Source organism: Saccostrea cucullata, unplaced genomic scaffold (genome assembly GCF_032062105.1).
Source record: "Saccostrea cucullata isolate Sc308-1 unplaced genomic scaffold, CSIRO_AGI_Scuc_v1 ctg49, whole genome shotgun sequence".
NCBI classification, from domain to species: Eukaryota; Metazoa; Mollusca; class Bivalvia; order Ostreida; family Ostreidae; genus Saccostrea; species Saccostrea cuccullata.
Window position 1 is genome coordinate 413,476 of NW_026925976.1, and position 20,333 is coordinate 433,808.

At 33.3% G+C, this 20,333-nt stretch overlaps 2 protein-coding genes across 4 annotated transcripts; one reads left to right on the forward strand and one right to left on the reverse strand.

The window, feature by feature from the left end:
* Positions 1 to 5,412: 5,412 nt before the first annotated feature.
* LOC134270235 (uncharacterized) lies at positions 5,413 to 10,821 on the forward strand. Of its 2 annotated transcripts, none has more exons than XM_062752427.1 (10): positions 5,413 to 5,551; positions 6,235 to 6,334; positions 6,948 to 7,136; positions 7,573 to 7,785; positions 8,038 to 8,175; positions 8,522 to 8,674; positions 8,837 to 9,258; positions 9,736 to 9,850; positions 10,150 to 10,226; positions 10,331 to 10,821. In XM_062752427.1, exons 2-10 carry the CDS (start codon positions 6,235 to 6,237, stop codon positions 10,481 to 10,483), a joined length of 1,560 nt encoding a protein of 519 aa, XP_062608411.1. In that variant the 5' UTR covers positions 5,413 to 5,551; the 3' UTR covers positions 10,484 to 10,821. The 2 variants fall into 2 exon arrangements, with proteins under 2 accessions (XP_062608411.1, XP_062608412.1); XM_062752428.1 differs by lacking the exon at positions 5,413 to 5,551 and adding an exon at positions 6,048 to 6,117.
* A 2,432-nt stretch (positions 10,822 to 13,253) lies between these two features.
* LOC134270236 (zinc finger and SCAN domain-containing protein 12-like) lies at positions 13,254 to 19,718 on the reverse strand. Of its 2 annotated transcripts, none has more exons than XM_062752430.1 (6): positions 18,654 to 19,718; positions 17,723 to 18,112; positions 16,944 to 17,063; positions 16,477 to 16,627; positions 15,410 to 16,104; positions 13,254 to 14,847 (listed from the first exon to the last, which is right to left on the reverse strand). In XM_062752430.1, the coding sequence occupies exons 1-6, from the start codon at positions 19,638 to 19,640 to the stop codon at positions 14,404 to 14,406; spliced, it is 2,787 nt and encodes a 928-aa protein (XP_062608414.1). In that variant the 5' UTR covers positions 19,641 to 19,718; the 3' UTR covers positions 13,254 to 14,403. The 2 variants fall into 2 exon arrangements, with proteins under 2 accessions (XP_062608414.1, XP_062608413.1); XM_062752429.1 differs by having other exon boundaries at positions 15,410 to 16,107.
* Between the last annotated feature and the right edge of the window lie 615 nt (positions 19,719 to 20,333).

A 20,333-nucleotide genomic window follows, 5' to 3' on the forward strand; every position in this document is an offset into this window, starting at 1 on the left:
AACAGTATTCAAGATCAAAAGTCCATAAAACAATACAAAATACTTAGAAGGATTTGAACAAACACGGACCTCCAAAACATCAAAGGTGGGATCAGATGCTATGTAAGAGTGAGCATCCCCTGCTGACCGGTCACACCCGTCGTGTGCTCCTTGTCATGATCAGGAATTAAAGGAAAAATCCGTCGTCAATTCAGTATATAAATAATGGACTTACAATAATAAGTATGAAAACGTCAGTCAGCATTTTGCTCAATGATAAATTGTATTTGCTGACAAGGTCATTGTATCGACCAAAAACGTACGAAATGATGACTTTAAACGAGACTTCTGATATTCTTGTTTCATCAATAATCTACCTCGTTTTCGAAAATGTTCATATGTAGAGCATGCTCTTACGTATCGAATCAACTGGGATATATAAATTCCGTATGCAGGTGAAGAAGGTACATGTATATTGCTGTCATCACGTTTATCATATAGCTTGGTTGTTAGATTACAATTAATGTCTTTTTCAAATAAAATATCTAAATATGAAACAGATGTGTCAGACTCTGTGATATCTTTGATCTCAAGCTCACCTGAAAATATCGCATCGAAATAAGAATGGAGGTTATCATTGTTAAGGACAGATGATACAACCTGGATTGGTATATATGACCTATTTTTGTTTGATACAATAAAATTTCTAAAATATTAAGAAATTGTAAACCTTCTGTGATGTTCAAAATTCTATCTTTCTGCAGCCATCTTTTTTAATCTATACAAATATTTTTCACTTCATATTCCATTTTTGTGTAAATACTAAATATGAATGAGATTTTAAAAACTTATCGGTCAAACTTGTTCATTTTACTCGTTGAAACATTGTTAAGGTTGTTATTTTCAATTTTGATGACAAAAGTTTGTTCGTATCATCTGTCCTTAATTGACAATACGTCGTAGATATACTTAGAATGCAAATTTCGAGTCGAAGGCAAGAGCAAGTGTTTTCTTTTTTTCACATATGACTTTGGACAAATTCTTCTTCATATGAACATAAAAATTGGAGCTCCAATAGATTGTTGGAAGGTCTGGTCTCCAAAAACCAGAGAGATATTGTCAATCTGTAACTCAAGCATGTTTTCGATGTCAACTTCAGAGTACTTGTGTGTACAATCAGAATGTTGTTTTTATTTTGCCTTCATTTCTACATTTAGATATATCGATGATGTTTTATATTATTTATTAACTACAGACACTTCAATGTCAACTCGATATATCACAGGGAACTTGAAAGATACCAAAGGGTCTGAAATAACTGTATCAAATTAGAAACATTAATAGTACCCCTGAAAAATTTTCATTTTTCTATCGTTAACTTCCCTTGCTTGTGTATAGCAATATACTATTTTCTCCTGCATATGGAGTTTATTTTCCCAGTTGATTCGACACACAAGAACTCCTCTACGTATGAACAATTTTCTATAAAGAAAAAAAAATATTGCCAAACAAAATATTGTGATAACAAATATATGAAGAGTCCCGTTTAAAGTAATCATTCCACAGGTTCTATAGGCGATATAATTATCTTTTAAGCAAGTACAATCTATCATTAAGTGGAATGCTGATTGAAGTTTTTCATACCAATGGATTTGACCATTGTTCACAACCTGAATGTTCTCCTGATTTTTCGAGGTTTTTTTTCGTTCACGACAAGAAACACACTCCGAGTGTGACCGATGGACATGGATGCTTACTCATCCATGGCACCTGATCCTACCTCTGATGTTTTTACAGACCCGTCATTGCTTTCCCCGAGTTGTATTGTTTTAATGGATTTTTGAGCATAAATATTGTTCGTTTTCTCAGTCTTTCAATATTTGAGATAATACTTAGTAATATTAAACTTTTATTGATTTCTAGCATTGAAAATTCCTTTTGCAATCGTGTACAAGTATTAATAAATCGTATTTTAAATGTTCTCCTTGAAAAAAAAAATTAAAAGGGACATTGGACCATTGTAAAAATCTATCAAATCAAAAATTGGCAGAGGATAAGTTAGGAAAAAGTAAATGGTGCTCACTAAGTACGTAATTAAAGAGTAATTTCATCTTTGATTGGTTTTCTTATATATCTTTGTTTGTAAGGGTTTTTATGAAATTTTGGAATCTAATATAGATACAAACAAACACACATTGTCTTGTCCAGCAAAGCCAAAATTTGTTAACTACTACCTATTCAATAAACAGTGACCGGGTGAAGGGTGTTATCTCTTCCTTTGCACCTGATCTTACCTGTTGAATTTTAAGGGGGTCCGTGTTTTTGCATTGTGGGTGTGACTAATTTACAGGGGATGATTACTTCTCCTAGGAACCTATAATCCAACCTCTGGAGTTTCCATGGGTCCGGGTTTTTATCACTTTAGAGATTGTATTGTTTAATTTTTTTGAGATGGATCAATTTTTATTTAATGCCCTTTTGATTGAGTTCTATTGTGTTGTAGTTTTTTAGATCCATCACCATTCGTAACGTTCACTTTTTATCCCTTCTTTTGATTTATTGTATTAAAGTGGTTCAATGGGTTTTGTTAAGAGATTGAGATTTTTAAAGAAATATATATCAATCAACTTTGAAGAATTGTCTTCATAAAACACTTCTGTAAGCCAATGGCCAAACATGAAAAGCAAAACACAAGAATGGAACAGAAAAATTGAGATCGATGTACGACTTTTAAACATGTAAAATAAAGTCATATAGATAAATTATGGCCGAACAAGCTCAACGACAACTGGAACAATACAAATCAGTAAAACATCAGATATGGGGTTAGGTGCCATGGAGAAATAATTATTCCCTGTCGACTGGTCAACAAAATGATCACTGATCAACGTCATAATTGTTTTAAGTAACATTAATCGTAAACAGGACAATTACACTGACTCCTAAAGATTAGGTGGCAGGGAAAAGTACATTCAGGCAATCACTTTCGAGCGAACACTCCCCAGACACTGTATAACAAAAGAAAGTGGAGTAATCCGTATTTAAAATTAGTTTTAAAAATATCTAAGAATTACTTTAAAACGTCAGTCAAAAGGCGACTTAAATATATTTTTTTCGATGGTTGAATTTGAAAACAAAGGCATTTTACGCCTAAGGTTACAAAAGTTGAGAAAGTTAATCTGAAAGAGATTGCAGACATTGCTGTAAAATCAACTTACAATGAAACGAGAGTAGCTAGTCTCCATTTTGAATTTTTTTTAATATCATATTATTCTTTATCATACCGAAGCAGTCGAAACAAAGTACATGTGTAGAGGAAAATACAAGTTATCTCATTTATCTCAAAATATATAGTTATTAATGTTTCATAAACGTATATAGCCAGCAAACATTCAAACTTGAAACAAATTTGGGACTACTTGTATATACCGGAATACATCGAATAATAAATGAATGATAATAACTATAGTCATTTGATAATATTTCGGCAATATATACTGAAGGCCATGGGAATAGTTTTATTCTACTGTAGAATTGTTTAAATAGAGTTTGCTTCATGTTACTTTAGAAAGATGTTTGTTTGTAAAGGAACACAAATTGATCGGAATTCTAGCAGATTTTTGGAAGATTTGGTCTCCAAAAATTAATTGTTGTTAATGAGGAACTTCGGTATCTTTTCAATGCCAGCTTCAGAATTAACAAAGCTATTTTGTAGATGACCAATCTCAAGACAAGAAAATTTATAGGTTCCTTTTTTATTGAAGAAGTTGCTATAATGTCAAAAACCATTGCACTTAATATTTTTATGTGAACTTTTTATACAAAATGTTAAAAACTATTAATTAAAGAGAATTTTGTTATTTCATTTTTTTTTTCTATAAGTTCTTTGAACTGTTAGAATTGTTTAAATTTGATTATCACCAGCTTTTGCATATGCAGTACCAATGTATGCAAAGGATTGTTATACGTTTAGATGCAATGTCGGGTGCAAGAAGTGCATTACATTTATTAATTATTTGAGGTGATTTACTTGGCGTCACCCACGATTTGTGGATTAAATTTTTTTTTCGGAAACATTAATCTAGAAAAAAATGACTTTAGGAGAGTTTAAAAGGAACAGAACCTCTGTGACGCACGCGCCAAACGACGTAATGGTGTTTACCATTTGACAATGAAAGGCGCGTATAACTGTTCACTCATGTATAAAAATACAATGATCAAGTCTTTTTGTATTTAACTGCAATTAATTAATTCACATTTTGAAAAAGGGCAAGTTTCAAAACGTATTTTTTTTTAATTAAATTTGTTTCTGTACAATTAATTTACATTTATAAACATAATACATGTACGGCACCCATCCATTGTCTGGCCTAAATGATTTAGTGTGCAGCATATATTTGCAGCAATCAAAAATACATTAGCCTAGGAATTTTAGTGTTAATTAGTGTGCACAGTTTTTGCAAAAAATGCATGGTGTCTTTTATACATTACCAAATTATATCCTTAAATTTAACATGTCAGGTGTAAATTATCAATATGATGAAAGTAAAACATAATTACTTTCTTTAATTCATTGTAAGAAAGTAAAACAAACAAGATATGGTGTACAAACAGAAACATTGGAATTATATAAATATAATAAAAAATATTAGTTATTTGTGTAAAAAAGAGGCATTGTAATTCGTCTCAAACATAATATAAAAGTATTATTCGTATATTTTCCTTGAATCCAGTAGCTTAACTTAAATTAAATACCAAACAAAAAAGAAAGAAAAAAAAAAGAATCAAGAAGCTTCTTTTTTGTCTAACACAATTTTTATTAACAGTGGTTTACCAGTAACCATATCTTTAACTATATATAATAAAATCAACAGCGTTTTGCAGGTATGGAAATTATGAATTGTACCATTACAAAGTGGTACCAATTGCAATTAGCAATGACCTGACGCCTACAGAAATAAGGAAAACGCTAGTTCTATTAAATTCCAAGTTAACTTTCATGGGAAAAATCTATCGTTTCTGTTAAACCTTGTATTGAAAAAAATCAGTTAAGTTTGAAAAATATTTAATTTGCAATTTATTTTGCTGATGGTTTCAAAAATGAATTCCAACTGCATTTTTACAGTGAATCAGATGTACGCCATAAATTAATTATCATAATTTATGCACATTGCTGTTATAAGCCAAGTTCCTGTGACAGATAATTTGAAATATTTTTCAAGTCTTTTTTTGTGAAAACATATAAAATATAGAAACTGCGTAGGACAATTAGCCCCAAAAATTAGCTATTGAAGAGAATTACCAGCAATAATAAAAAATTAATTTATAATATTTTTCTCTATCTTTGAGAAATCCCTGCCCAGTGATGTAAGTAAGGATAGCCTAGGGCACCATTCCATGAATAATTATTATTGCTAGAACAATTATACGTCGGGCGTATTGCGACCAACAAATATAGAGAGTTATACGGAAGCCACGGGCGCGCTGTGGTTTATTCTTTCTGTATAAAAAAATCAACCAATTCAATCGGATCGACAGTTGTTAATTTCAGTCACGGAGTTTAAGCAAATAGGTAAGTACTTTCTTATTCATCACAATTGAATAAAATTAAACATTTAATGGAGAAAATTAATTAAACTTTACAAAATTACTCTTACCTAACAGAGTAAATTTAAATTACATAAATATTAGACATAGTTTCAAGAATTATTTGACTAAAAATGTTTAAGATCAAAATAAATTTCGACAATTATTTCATTTTAAAATACAGTTTTCGTGGTACTGTTTACAATTGCAAGATTCTCTTTGTATTTTTTTTTTGTACTATTATAGAATAAGTGGGCTGCACTATAAACAACCTTTAACGTGTTGTCTGACATTTATCATTGACAACTGACATGACCATCTCACTAAATCTCCCTCGATCCAAAAATGCATATTTTTTTTCTCTTGGTATATAAGAAATATGTATTCAGAGTTGAGTCATACTGGTATTCAATTCTTCGATAATTTTTGTACGCTTTTCAGTGGTGTTACGTTAATGAATAATCAAACTAAATAGTCATAATTATGACGTCCATGCAGCAATGCTTCTTGTCTGCGAACACATAAGTAATTATACAGTCAGAAGAAATATAGGTAATAAATTTCCGTCTGAATTCATTACCTAAAGTAGAAAAGAAACTTCGTTGTCTGCACTGGCCATATATCATTTGTGACTTACACTTAACTTCCAACTTTTTCTCTTTTCTTTAGATGATGAAGATGTACTCAGGTTTGCAGTGTTTAATTGGTTTAAGTCTGGCGTTAATTGTGAAGTCTCAGACCTCCGACCTAAACACCATAGATCCACAAGGTAGGACCAGATTCCATTCTATGTATGATTTTTCTGCAACATGCTTCTTCTGATTCGACCTTTGTCGTTGTGTTAGGATAGCTTTTTCTTACCTTTATATCGGGAGACAACTTATCTTTATAGGGTTACTCATTACTGTTCTCTGGGGGTTTGCAATCGTGCTTTAAAATTGGCGAAGAAAAAAAAATTGCTGGAGTGGATTTTACGGGTCTCCATTTAAACAAAATTAGCACTCGTCAAAATGGCTCAAATTCCTAGTTTTCTACGCAAACCAACTCAAGAAAATTTAATTACAAAAATGACAAATATTCACCTTCATTTTCAATGTGATTTAGAGTTTATCAACTTAGTGAGTTATTTGAGGCTCCAGAAAGAAACAAAAATGGCATTTTGAAATGAGCTACACCAAATTGTTTCAGTTTTTCATGTTCTTTCTGTGTTAATATATCTGCCTTTTATATTGCAAATTCCAGTCCCAGATTCAATTCTGCAAAAATGCCTCCTTTTTACATTACAATATTAAACAGATGGTTAGAATTGTTTGTAATACTGCAATGCAATTGCAAAAACCTCTTCTTTGAAGGAGAATATTTTTTTGTATTTTTCCTGACAGCCCTATGTAGTCCCTGTAAAAATCGAGGATCGTGTGACGTGGCCGTTGTGGGTGAGTGCACGCAGTACTATAGCTGTCGGATGGTGGACAATAACTGGTACTTTGTGAAAATGAATTGTGCTCACGGAACTCATTTCTCGGAAGAATCAGGGGGATGTTTAAAACCAGAGGACGCTAATTGCCCATATGGTAATTAATCTTTTTATTCAGTTTTAATTAATCAGCGGTGAAATATATGATTATTTTCTATTTTTGCATCTGTTTTGAAGCATCAAAATGCAAAACATTCATTTTATGTTAGAATATATACAATTTATCGTTGAAATATGTTAATCACTGTGAAACCAAGATTGTATTTCTTTGTCATCATGTTTTTTTTTTTTTGTTTACATGACATCATTATATTTGCTAGAACAATGCAGAATGTGCTTTATACAAAAAACAAATAATTTATCTATGTACGTATAGACTTTAAACAAGTAAAATAAGAAAAGTCTCAGGGCAGCACCTTGCTTTACGGGGGTCGTACGAGTAAAACTATTTTAATGATAAAACGCTTAATCTCGCTGATATTTTTCAATGCTCAAAAACAGTGAATAAACAATAATATGTAATTTTTTGATAGATCCCTGTGCTAATAAGACCAGCGGTTTCTACAAGCTGGAGGGTTTCTGCCGTTCATACTGGGAGTGTAAAAGCAGGAATTTCGGGGGCATTTCTGAGGCCCATTGTTGTCCCCTCAATCAAACCTTCAGTCAGGAAGGGAAATGCGTAGATGACCCAACTTGTGACAGTTTTGAAGAATGCACCACTCTCCCAGGCGAGGGCCTTCTTAATGGTATGTTTAAGGTCAAATCCGATTCGAATGCCTAAACCAGGGACCTATATACTTGTATGTACTATGTAGGTCCCTGCTGAAACGTTAAGTTAAATAGTTTCATGAAATGGAATTTCTATGGAACTGACTTAGACACGTAAAATTTATGGTCATCAAAATATTTCTGAAAAGAAATCAGAAAAAAAAGTATTCGCATTTATCAAATAAGAATTTGTGACCTTTTTCACACATTTGACATTTTCATATTTATAGAAGTGGTCTGCCCTGAGGGAAAGTATGGAGCAGGTTGTAGATATACCTGTTCAGAGCACTGTATTGGAACTTGTGATTCTTTCAATGGAGAATGCTCATTGTGTGCCAAAGGATGGATGGGCTCGAAATGCATGGAAGGTAAATAGATTATTATGATCCCTTTTCCGAGTTCTGTCTTTTAAAATGTAATACAGTGAAACCTGTATAATCAGACATCCTCTAGAAGACAAAGTTTGTGTCGGGATAATCAGGTGTCTGATTACAGAGTAAAAAAACATGGAAAACAGTAAAACTGAAATGAAATAAAAGGTTGGAATTCACAGTGAAACGGATAAGTGTCGGATTATACAAGATTAACTTTTCATATTCTTTCCACACACTTTTTTTTTATTCAGAGTATGATATATGTCTTGCAGACTTCTTAGGTGAATTTTGATAAGAGCGCACGCTGGCAGTGTTAAAACATGGTATATTTCCTTTTCAGAGTGCCGTTACAAGAGTGTTGTAGATAATATTTACCTCTATATGGAAGATGTCGGTAACGGAAATGAGATCAAGAGAGCTTGTGGATTAGGAACAATGTTTAACCAAGACAAGTGTATCTGTGATAAAGATCCAAACTACGTCATCAACAAAGGTGATTACGTCACTTACAGTGTCAAAATATATCACCTCACCCCCCAAATCCAATAACAAAAGACATTTCTTAATCAGGTCCTTTGTTTCTCTTATCCGTTAAGAATTCTATACATGTAATACCATGGAAAATATCTTATCTAACTCTTTCTTTTCTTTAAAGAATGCAAACCAGATGTGGAAATCGCTTTTGAATCCGGAAATACGATCAAGAATACCATCGACTGGAAGTGGATCGGGGGTCAGTTCCGGTCCATTCCGGAAACCGTACCTCTGGGAGGCAACGTTTACAAAGTGGGCAGATTTGATGGCACAAAAGCCAACCTGTACATTCCCTTCTACAACAGAAACACAGAAATGAGGAAACAGTTTGCCACCGAAATCCTCTTTAACCCGGATAATGGCAAGGGCGAAAAAGAACAAATTCTGCTCTCTAATTGTCAAAATGCTAATAAGCGGGCCCTTGCACCATTTGAAATTAAACTTTTAAAAGACACTCAGGATATTCAGATTAATCTAGAAGGTGTTCCAACCGACGCCAATAATGCAGTGCCCGCTTCTTACTCCATCACAATGAAATACAAGGTAACGTATTTAAAATACCCTTCTTGTGTTTTGCGTCTTAAGCTGCTACAGTGAAACCTTTATAATCTAACATGCACAGAGGCAAAGTTTGCTTCGGAATAGACAAGGTTATGGATTACATAGTTTACATGGGTGTCGGATTAGACAGGTTTCACTGTATTTATGTTAAAGAAGTATATTTCAAAGGTGAAAGAAAGCATTTACGTGTGTGTAGTAGAAAAGAATGATTTTTCTCATTTCATCAATCAAATCAATTAATATCTATAAAAAATTTACTTTAAAGCAAAAAAATGAATAAAATGCCAGTCGCTAGATTTCACAGAGTTAATCATCAAAGAAACTCGAAAACAAATGATACGCATATATCACGAAGTTAAATAATGCAAATGATTAATTGAATGCACCGATGAATAATAGGTAATATTGCTCAGGGTATAGAAATGAACTTATTGCGATATGTATATTTTTTTGTTTTAGCCTGATGACTGGAATAAACTTGAGGTTGTGTTTAACGGAGCGAAGAGTGCCCTGACGGCCCGGAATATGGATTTGTCAGGCGGCGTCATCAGTGAAGGAAGCACAGCTGTCCAAAGTAAGCCACGCCCAACAGAATTAGCATTATACACTAATCAATGATAAAGCCTCTAGAACAAACGTAGAAATGTAGTGCTAGAAAAATAATTCTTTTCATAGCAGTGTAGAAATGTTGAATATCTTACACCTTAGTTGATATGAATTGCACGGTTACACATATATAAATTAAAGACCTGCACACATACATGACTTTTTGGAAATATAGTAATTAAAGACTGAGGTGAAGTACATGGTAAATATATCTCTGTACTGTTTTTGAAAGAGAATGTCAAATAATTTTTAAAAATCTATTTATAGATTTCCTTGAAAACGGCCTTGACCTGAGGATAGGATGGTGCCCAGAAAAAGGATATTTCGTAGGAAAGATGGCAATGGTAAATTTTTTACAAAATTTAATTAAATTTTTTCACATATGATCATGTGAGATATGATCTTCAATTAATTCAGCTGTTTTATGTATTATGTTGTCAATTTTTAGGTTAGGACGTATCTTTGTGAGCCTCAGTTTGAACTCGATGCACAGCCTGCAGCAGACGTAACTGGTATTATTGACAATGCACCGGCTGATGTTGCTGCGGCCGATGTTGCAGCAGCAGATGTTGCGGTGACTGATCCTGCACCAGCCGTTTAATCCAAAAATCCTGGGATATAGATCTAGAAACAATTCTTCGCACTTTTTCATACAACATCTCACCAAGTCCTTTGCATGATAAAATATTTCATTTTATCCAATTTGTACATATTTTGTTTTGCATAATTTCATTTCGTTTGTTCATAAATATGTATGTTTTATTTATTTACAAGATGTTCAGAATATGTACGTGTCAGTTAACTGAGCATCCCCCCCCCCCAGGCATTAATTAATGTTACTGGTAGTAAACATCCTGGCGAAATCCTCATTTTCCCCCATTGTTACGTTTATTTTTTTATAGAAAAAAAAACACTGATTAATAAAAAAGATTAATTGTATTTTTGTTGTTTCTTCCATGTTTACAATGTTTTAAGTTTATGAAAGAGATAAAACGGCCAAACCCAGAAATAAAGATCTATGTAAAATGATATCTGTCAGAATAAGACATTGCCATAAAAAAAATGTTTAAAAATATTTTATGTCCGTTTTTCATTGATTTCATTAATTTTTTCAGGTCGATATACGATTTGAACAAAATTGCTACATAAGTCGGTCAAGACCTAGAGATGAGACTTTCCATACCTATTTTACATTGTTTAATATAAATCTACTGTACTGTATAAAATTCTGCTAAAATTAAATATAAAATAACTTCAACCTTCTTCACTCGGTCTAAAATTAAGTTAAACAACTTTACAAGAGCTATGTACATCAGTTAAACAGCATGTGTACTGAAAACCACACGAAAACCACACGTTCTCCGAGATGGGCATAAGACAGAATGATGAATGATAAATGGGTTATAATGTAAACAAGTAATTAATTAAAATGTTAACCTTATTCGTGAAAATATACACCGCTAGAAGAAATGCAGTTAATATCTTTTCTTGTGCAGCACTTTTCAACAATTTGAATAAAACTTGCACAGAAAAGCTTTCTCATTGAATTTCAGCATATACCTAAATGTCATTATGAATAAAAAAAATTCCCTTAGAGTCTTCATCATTTCACCTTCTGATCCTTTTGTATAGTTTGATAAAAATATCTTTAATAGTTTCTTTAAAACTGAGCTACAACGGTAGGAAAAGTGAGGACAAGGTCAATTTAAGTCAAAAAAATCAGAAGAAATTACAATTTTCCCCGATACGTGTCATATGAAAACAAATGTTTTTTGACGCACAATTGTTATATTTTTACAACAATGCTCTACATTTTTTTTTTAATTTAGTCAAACCATTTTACATATTCTTACACTCTCTAAGAACTGTCACAAAGAAACGAACGACAACCCTGCTACGGAGATTCTAAAAAGAATTCATCAAAGTATTTATAAATAATGTATTTATCTTAATAAATTTTATGACTGTTATATACCAACATATATATTAATATATATAATTTTTTTTATAAAATATTAAAATAATTATTATGTAACACTGCAAAACAACGTTTATCAACGTTTATTTGTCTGATTGAGATATTCAGTAGTTATCTCTCTTTGCTTTTCCATTTATGAACCACCCCGCCACCCTATATCATTTGAAACGGTATTTTTGTTTCAGTATATTTCCTCTGTTTATACTTAAAAATATATATCAAATTTCAATATACATTTGATGGCGCAATCATGAAATGAGTATCAGGAAGAAATCCACTTATGGGAGGAAAATGATCGACAAGCACAAATCCCTGCGGTGTCCTTTCGAGGGTACTCAAGGAAAAACATTCAGATGTTAATTTTTTGAAAACGATAACAATGGCTACATTGGAAAAAGGAAATCATTTCTGCAAAACGTGTTGAATATTAAAATGCAAATCTATAGATAATTTTACAAAATCGCCGAAAACAAAGCAACATATAAGTACTAGTAGTCATAATCGTGTTGTTAGGTTAAGAAACATCTATATATATCTAAATAAGGCTTAATTTAGATCACTGGATTGTTCAGGAAACTACTGTATGTTCAATTGCAGCTGCAAAAAACAATTAAAGTGGCCTCCGTATGAACTGAATTAATGACACTTATTATACAAAAATGAAATCATGGCTATAAGAATTCAGTTCAGAAATAGACGCCTTATAGACCACGCCTAATGTTTTCATTTAGCTTGGTTCTAAAATGCATACATTAACATAATATAGTAATAAACCTTTTATTTCCCTGAATTATTTGTTATCTTACATTCAAAATAGACTGGACATTAATTTCCATATAGTTATCTTTTATCACGACCAGATTTAACAACTACATGTACATGTATGTGCTGAATCGCAGTATTAATCATGTTATAGAAAGAACTTGAAAGTCTCCTGCTTTAAACAGAATGTTTTAAAAATAGCAAACAAACATTTCCAGCATATACATGTATTTCAATAGTAACTGTATACAAGTACGCAAAGGACTGGAGGATCATCTACACTCTCAATCATCCATCTACATGTATCTTGCAGGAAATTATAAACTTTCTTTGTATTTGCAAATTTTATCTACATTCAAGTTTCTTCCCTGCCTATTACTTGTCTAATCATTGCATGGAATGGAAACATTGATTAACAATTTTGCAACATCCATGTCATTTCTATGGTTAGCCATTTAAAATTTGACCTGTGCTGTGTGCCCCCCCCCCCCAAAAAAAAACCCACATACATACATGAATTGCTTGTTAGTTTATTCTTACCAGCCTTATCTTGCACAAATACTGTAATTCAATGAACCAGTGGTTCAGGATAAATATAATGTATATCATAATTACAAAAGATCACAACTACTTCATAGTTTCTGATTTATCTGAAATTGAGGTGCATATATATTTTCTATAAAAATATCAAATCATTATTGTGTCACCATACAATAGCCTTAAACACCCAAAAATATCCTTCATTTAATACAGAAATGTACACTGACAACACTTTGTAACAAAACTTTGTGAAAAGCCTCAATATTACTTTGATATGTCAGATATTTTTATAAATGAATTTTCTTGGCTATTTAAATAAAAAATAATCAGATATTGGTTGCAGCTACCTTTTTATGAACATTGTGTCTAAATCTTAATTGATATTAAAAAAACTATGCTTCAAATGGACAGTGTAAAGATTCAAACATTGATTTAGATAAAATTATCGCAAACCAGAGACATGTAAAGTTGTTATAAAGAAGGTATGTACAACTTTACAACACTCTTTATTCTGCCATGAAAAACTGTACATTAAGTTTATTGTAAACTATGTATTTTAGGAATTATTAACTGGAGTATGGTAGGACTTTACAATTAGTCAGTCTGAACAGAGACTTGCAATCTTCATTCAACTAAATGGTCCACTTTATCATGATTCTGAGAGACTTTTTATTGTCTGTCTCCACTATATGGAAAACATTAACAATGTGATCTATCTCTGATCCATATTGTGATTTTCTTTTCCTCAATATGGATACTAACAAAGTTAGATAATCCTTGGTTTTACAGAGCACAAGATATGAATTAAACACTCTATAAGAATGATGTCAGTGTAACAATTAAATTCTGACTCACTCTTTGAAGACAGATCTTGTCATATAAAAGTGTAATTTTTTATATTAATCAATGTGTACATCACTTGTGGCTTGTCTTAACCCAGTTTTGAAGCAATGAGGGCTAATTAGTCCAAATTTAGCTGTTGCAATGGAGTTTGTAAAACATGATTCAGAGGGATTTACTGACAGCTAAACAGGACAGCTATAGTTTTAAGACAGAATTATCACAGTTCACTTTGAAGTCTGACCACAATATACAATTATACATGGGAATGAAACTTCAGTTATATAATAATTTATAATTTAAAGTTATGCAGAACAATACATCTATAGAAATGCAAAGTACATACAAAAATCATTAACCCCTTCCCCCTACCCTTTGGATTTCTAGAACTGAGACAATATTTAGTTCCATGAAGTGGGAAGTGAACTGGAGAGAAACATAATGGCCGAGGCATTATCACTGAGGACTTGTTGTAATTTCATGTCATTCGTCTGATCGTAATTCTCCTCCATAGAGGGAGCTATGATAATATCTGTTGCCTGCACCAGTTCCGCTTGATTTATGCTTTGAGCTGAAACATCTGCTAAAAAGTTCTGAGTGACCAACATATTGGATGAGGCTGGAATCACTTTCAAATCATTCTCGTGTGTTCGTTCGTGCCTTTTCAGGGCGAAGTTTGTATTGAAGCGTTTCTCACATAACGTACAGGGGTAGGACCTGGGATTTTGGTGTATGTTCTTGACGTGCTTCAGCTGACAGGATTTGGTTTTGAACGAAGCCCCGCAAATGTCACACAGATACTGTCTACTGTTGGAGTGCATGGCCATGTGTTCCGCTAGATGACACTAAAACAAACAAATGTCTAGTTAGAAATAACCTCAACTGAACTTATGGGTCAGAGGAGACTTTATAGTTTATACTCCTCGGTTTCTTACACCAAATGTAACATTTTAAGATAAAAACAGCACCATTATTTTCTGCTTTATTATGTTTATCATCAATCAAGAACCATCCAAATTTCACAACTCTTGATATCTCAACTTTTTTTACGTTGTTTCACAAATCAAAGTATCCAGAATCACATACATGTACTTTTTTTAAACTCATAACTTCTGATATAGAAATAACTAGTCACATCCATATATTATTTATCAGTCCTTACCTTAGACCTAAACCCTTCATTACAGATCTGGTAGACAGAGTTGAGTTTGGGTATGCATGTAAAGTAGTAAATTACCAGCCCTTACCTTTGACCTAATATAACAGATCTGGCAGACAAGCCCTTACCTTTGACCTAATATAACAGATCTGGCAGAAAAGCCCTTACCTTTGACCTAATATAACAGATCTGGCAGACAAGCCCTTACCTTTGACCTAATATAACAGATCTGGCAGAAAAGCCCTTACCTTTGACCTAAATCCTTTATTACAGATCTGGCAGACAAAGTTGAGTTTGCGCTGCACCTTCTCTAAGTGGACCTGTTTGTGCTGGCTGAGTGTGTCGCTCCTCTTGAAGGCCATTCCACATGTGTCACACAAGTGTGGCCTGTAGCTGGAGTGGTTCATCTTGTGTCTATTAAAGTGCTCCTTCCTCTTGGTTTTATAATCGCACTGATCACACTGGAAAGTGAATTCTTCAGCACTGGCACCAGGGTTATGCAGTTTCAGATGTTGACTGTATTTAGAAAGTGTGGATATTGTCTCCCCGCAATCAGCACACGTGTACATACATTCAGTGTTTTTCTGTTTTTTGTAATGTCGTTTCTTGTTGCTATGCTTGAAATTAACATGACGGCTTAGAAGTGCTTCCGAGTCGGTTACATAAGGACATTGTTTACATTTAACCAAGTCAATGCTATGACTAATTTCGTGTTTTCGTAAGGTGCTTTGACGAATTGTTTTAAAACTGCACAGCTTACAAGCAAACAAGTCACTGATTTTATCATGCAGCTTTAAGTGTCGACGAAAGTGACTTGCACGCTTTGACTTGAAGGAACAATTTTGACAGAAGAATTTGAACTGGGCCTCTGCTTCATATTGTTTCTTTGTTTTGAAGACTCGTTTTGTCTGTGAACCACCAGTATATCTGGATGGGTCTTGATCTGCTAGGGAAAAACCAAATTTCATGTTAAATACACTTTATGCATGCACATGTATAAGTTAAGATGTACCCATTAAATACTGTAAAAACAGAAATAGTTGTTGGGGATTAGATTTCCTTTATTTCGTTGTTAACAATAATTAACGAAATGAAATCCCACATAAAATTTTTATATGACTTAACTATATATATTGAATAGGGTGACTTCTAAAACAAAAAAAATTAAATGCCCACAAAAGTGTTTTAGATGGCAAAACAAAATTTTATCCCCACAAAAATCTGTGCTTCTACCGTTTGTAGAATAATGCTTTAACAGTTTGCAAGGTATATTAAACAAGAAAATCAATAAGATATCTATTGCATAATAAATCACCTATTTGTGCTGAACCTGTTGAACTTTTGACCCATTCTGAGGTCGGATCCAGTCTAGACTGATGTTCACAGTTAACAAGATAAACATTGTTTCCTTTTTCTTCTGAAGCTGCAAGTGTCTGTATATCATCTCCATAATTTGAAACATTACCCTGAAATTAATCATCAAAAATAAACAATATTTCCTTAAAAACAAATTTTACAGCAAGTCCTGCTTAAAATTTAAGAATATGGTCAAAGAATATTCATGCACCATTCAACATATTTAACTTGTTACATTCCTTCACTCGTGCTAATTTTAAAATACATGCCAAGGGAGGTAAATGCTTGTTAATTTCTTATATATATGTAGAAATAATAGTTATTTTTATAAATAGAGTAGCCATGATAAAATTCTAATAAAAATCAAAATTATTTCTCTGAAGTCAAATGATGGAATGGAGCAAGTATTTACTATGTATACAGTACCTGTGTGTCATTGAGTAATGGTGACTTTGATTCTGTCCGAGTGGTGTCCGGTGTTGACATACTCTGACTACTCTCCAGTAGGGAACTCGGTGAGGGCTGGTTTTCTTCCTGAAAACTCGTCTAATTAAAATACATTAATTTCTTATCAATTTAAGATTTTGACATTAGTTTGAAGTCAAAAGTTCTACAAAGTGCTCAACAAATATTTAATTCTGGCAAAAATTTAGAAAAGGTTTTTTTTTCTAGTAACTTTTCCTTACGCTGTCTGATCACATGCTTCAAGTATGTAATCAGAAAATCTTTGATGATTAGACACAGTATTCTAATGCAATTGTTTTGGCTAATGCACTGTCGTTTGAAGCAGTAAAACGAGCATTAACGAGAGTGAAAGCTTTTCCTTGTGATGTCATAATAGAGCGACGCAAAAACAAGATGCTCCATGACGTATTTCATGTCACAAGATTCAACAAAATAAGATGTAAACAATAAACAGAATGCATAGATTGCATTTAGAATGGGAATAACTATCTTCTATTTTGGTATTTGCGACCGTTAATGCTAATTTAACGGATGCAAACATACGTTTTACAGTCTCCGCTTACGCGACGCCGGTAAAACTCAGTTTGCGACCGTTAAATCAGCATTAACAGTCGCAAATGCCAAATTAGAGGATAGTTATTCCCTAAATTTACAGTTTAGTCGACATATAGTACAGAACACTTCAGTATTAAATTGTAAATATAAATGCATGATTTTATGTGTGAATCTTTTTCTTTTACCTTTCTCCTCCTTTTGCGATTCTGAGATTTCTCCTCAGATGGATCATACACGGGATCATTGTCTGGTTCCAGATATGCCTGAATTCGTTTTGTCTGTCGAATTCTACGTCCAGACACACTTGAATACTGGGGATTGTTTGTTTCTGATGGTATAGTCTCAGTCTGTATCGACTGATCAACCATAAACAGACTTCCAAAATAATTGTCTATCAGAGGTTTTATCACATTAAAAAAATCAATTAGGCCTTCCAGTTTTTCTGTGAAAATTTTGGCAAATTTCTCAAATTGTTCTTGTCCGGATCCTACTGAATGAGCACTTTGACAAACTTCCATCATTTCTAAAAGTGCTGAATGTTGTCTTGAAAGCTGTTCCAAAAACATGGAGTACATCTGAAATTGAAATTCAGGTTTAGACTTATTACTGTAATATATAGTTACTTAAAAAAGTTGGCTTCATATTGTGGTGCGTTAATTCATGAATACCCGCATATACTGTAAACGTATTACATTTAGCGGTGTATTCTATTTAGCGATTTTGGCGGAAAGCAGAGTCCGCTAATTCAAGTACATCGCTAAATGTCTTGTATATTAACTTTGATAGCTAGCAAATTCAGACAGCGCTAAATCAAATCTATGCTAACTTGTTGAAAATTGAATTTTCGCTAAATATCGTACACGCCAAATATAATACATTTACAGTAAATCATTTGTAAATATACATACAAGTACAATATATGGCATGTTAGCGTCTACTGCTAATTCATGAATATACTATCAACTAAATACCCAGTTATTCCGCTAAATTTTAATGCCAATTTATGTAAACATACAGTATTTCCAAAACATATTTAAAACAGCAATTGCCTTGTAAGTATTGACTTACTTCAAATGCACCAAACAATTTTTCATGTCTGATATACTTGTAACATACCTGTTGTTTCCTCTGTTTGTCCTTGTCTAATGACCAATCCTCCGACTCTGAAATACTATCAGCAGCAGAAACATTCACGTCAATGTTTTCTGCCTGTGGGTCTAATTTCGTAGTTTTATTTTCCTTTGCCAATTTGATATTTGAAGGCAGCAAGCTTACAAACTTGGGATTGCTTTGTTTTTCAGTCAGACCTAGCTTCTGATGACTAGTAGGGAATTCTATCGTGTCTTTATTGGATTCCGAGTTCAAGGTGGCTATGTCTTCTGGGATCACCAGCTGAATATTACTACTCTTCACTGATTCAGGCCAAGAAAGCTGCACATTCTGTATAACATTTCGACTTTCCTTCACAGCTGTGGTCTTTTTATCACTCTCCCCTTTTACTTCTTGGTTTGTTTCTGTTCCAGCATTTGAATCTGTCGACAAACTCTGAACACAATTTACACTTGAGGGATAGATTTCTATCTGCTCAGATCCTTGTGGAATCCCCATAACATTAAATACATTCTGGATGGGGGTGAAAGAATAATTCTGATCTGAGTCTATCATCGGACATCCTTCTGCTCCTGGCGCAGACACATTAGAATCCAAGGCAACTGACTGAACCAGATTTAACTGGTTTTCTTCTCCAGTCTGGGGAGCCATTAAGGTTCCCATGATGGAGATACCACCCAGTGTACCACAACTTCCCCCCACCATAGAACTAAGCTGTAATGGCTGACTGTTGATAATGGACAGCTGACTAATGTCTATTGACTGTCCGTCTATAGTTCTTAGCTGACTGAAAGGAATACTAAATGAGGTACTCTGGTTAGAGCTTGACACCACTATAACTTGTGGTTCGGACCTAGAAGGAGTTTCCCCATTTTCCAACATCTGGGGTTGGCTAGGGTCTGTATTATGTGTGGAATTGTCACAATTTATACTCCCTTCAAATGAATGGCCTTGTAGCATTATTGTTCTCTTTGGGTCATTGGATGATTCCATAGCTGTTCTGTAAAATCTTCTGTACAGCTATTATTTTATTTTAACATGAGATGTTAGATGTTGTAGTTTAATAAACTGCTTGTTCATTGGCTGGTTACAAACTTGCAATTGATTATTTGCTGTTAGAATTTCAGTTGTGCATGCAAATTAATTTCCATGTTTGACATCTTTAAAATGATTTAAAGCCTGGATGCTTCCCTTCATTCAGTCTTACCGCCAGATCATCTCCATTCGTTTGTCAGCATGTTTAATACCGATTTACTCTCTGGTACGTGTATTTTCTTAGGCAGCATATATGGTGTACATGAAAACAGTCTCTGAAAATATCAAAAATGGATCGCAAAATTGTTATGTTTTATACAGTCACATACACAAAACATATTAGAAATACTGATAAATGTTTAACTATTTAATACTATGATTATTACCTAAAATAGGGAGGGGACATGTCAGAAAAAAAAAAGAAACTTAAATTTAAAGTTAACTTTATTAGGTTTATGATAATCATGCATACACCAAATTTGTGGCCAAGGGTTTCTGATCCACCTGGATTTGTGTGGCTGCAGAACTGTAGCTCTCTGGTTGAGAAAATTCTAGCCTGGATCCCTGTCCCTACCTTGTCAAGGCTGGATAGCCAGGCGGATTACATTTGATCCTGTCCTTTGATTAGACAGAACAATGCATGGTAAATTG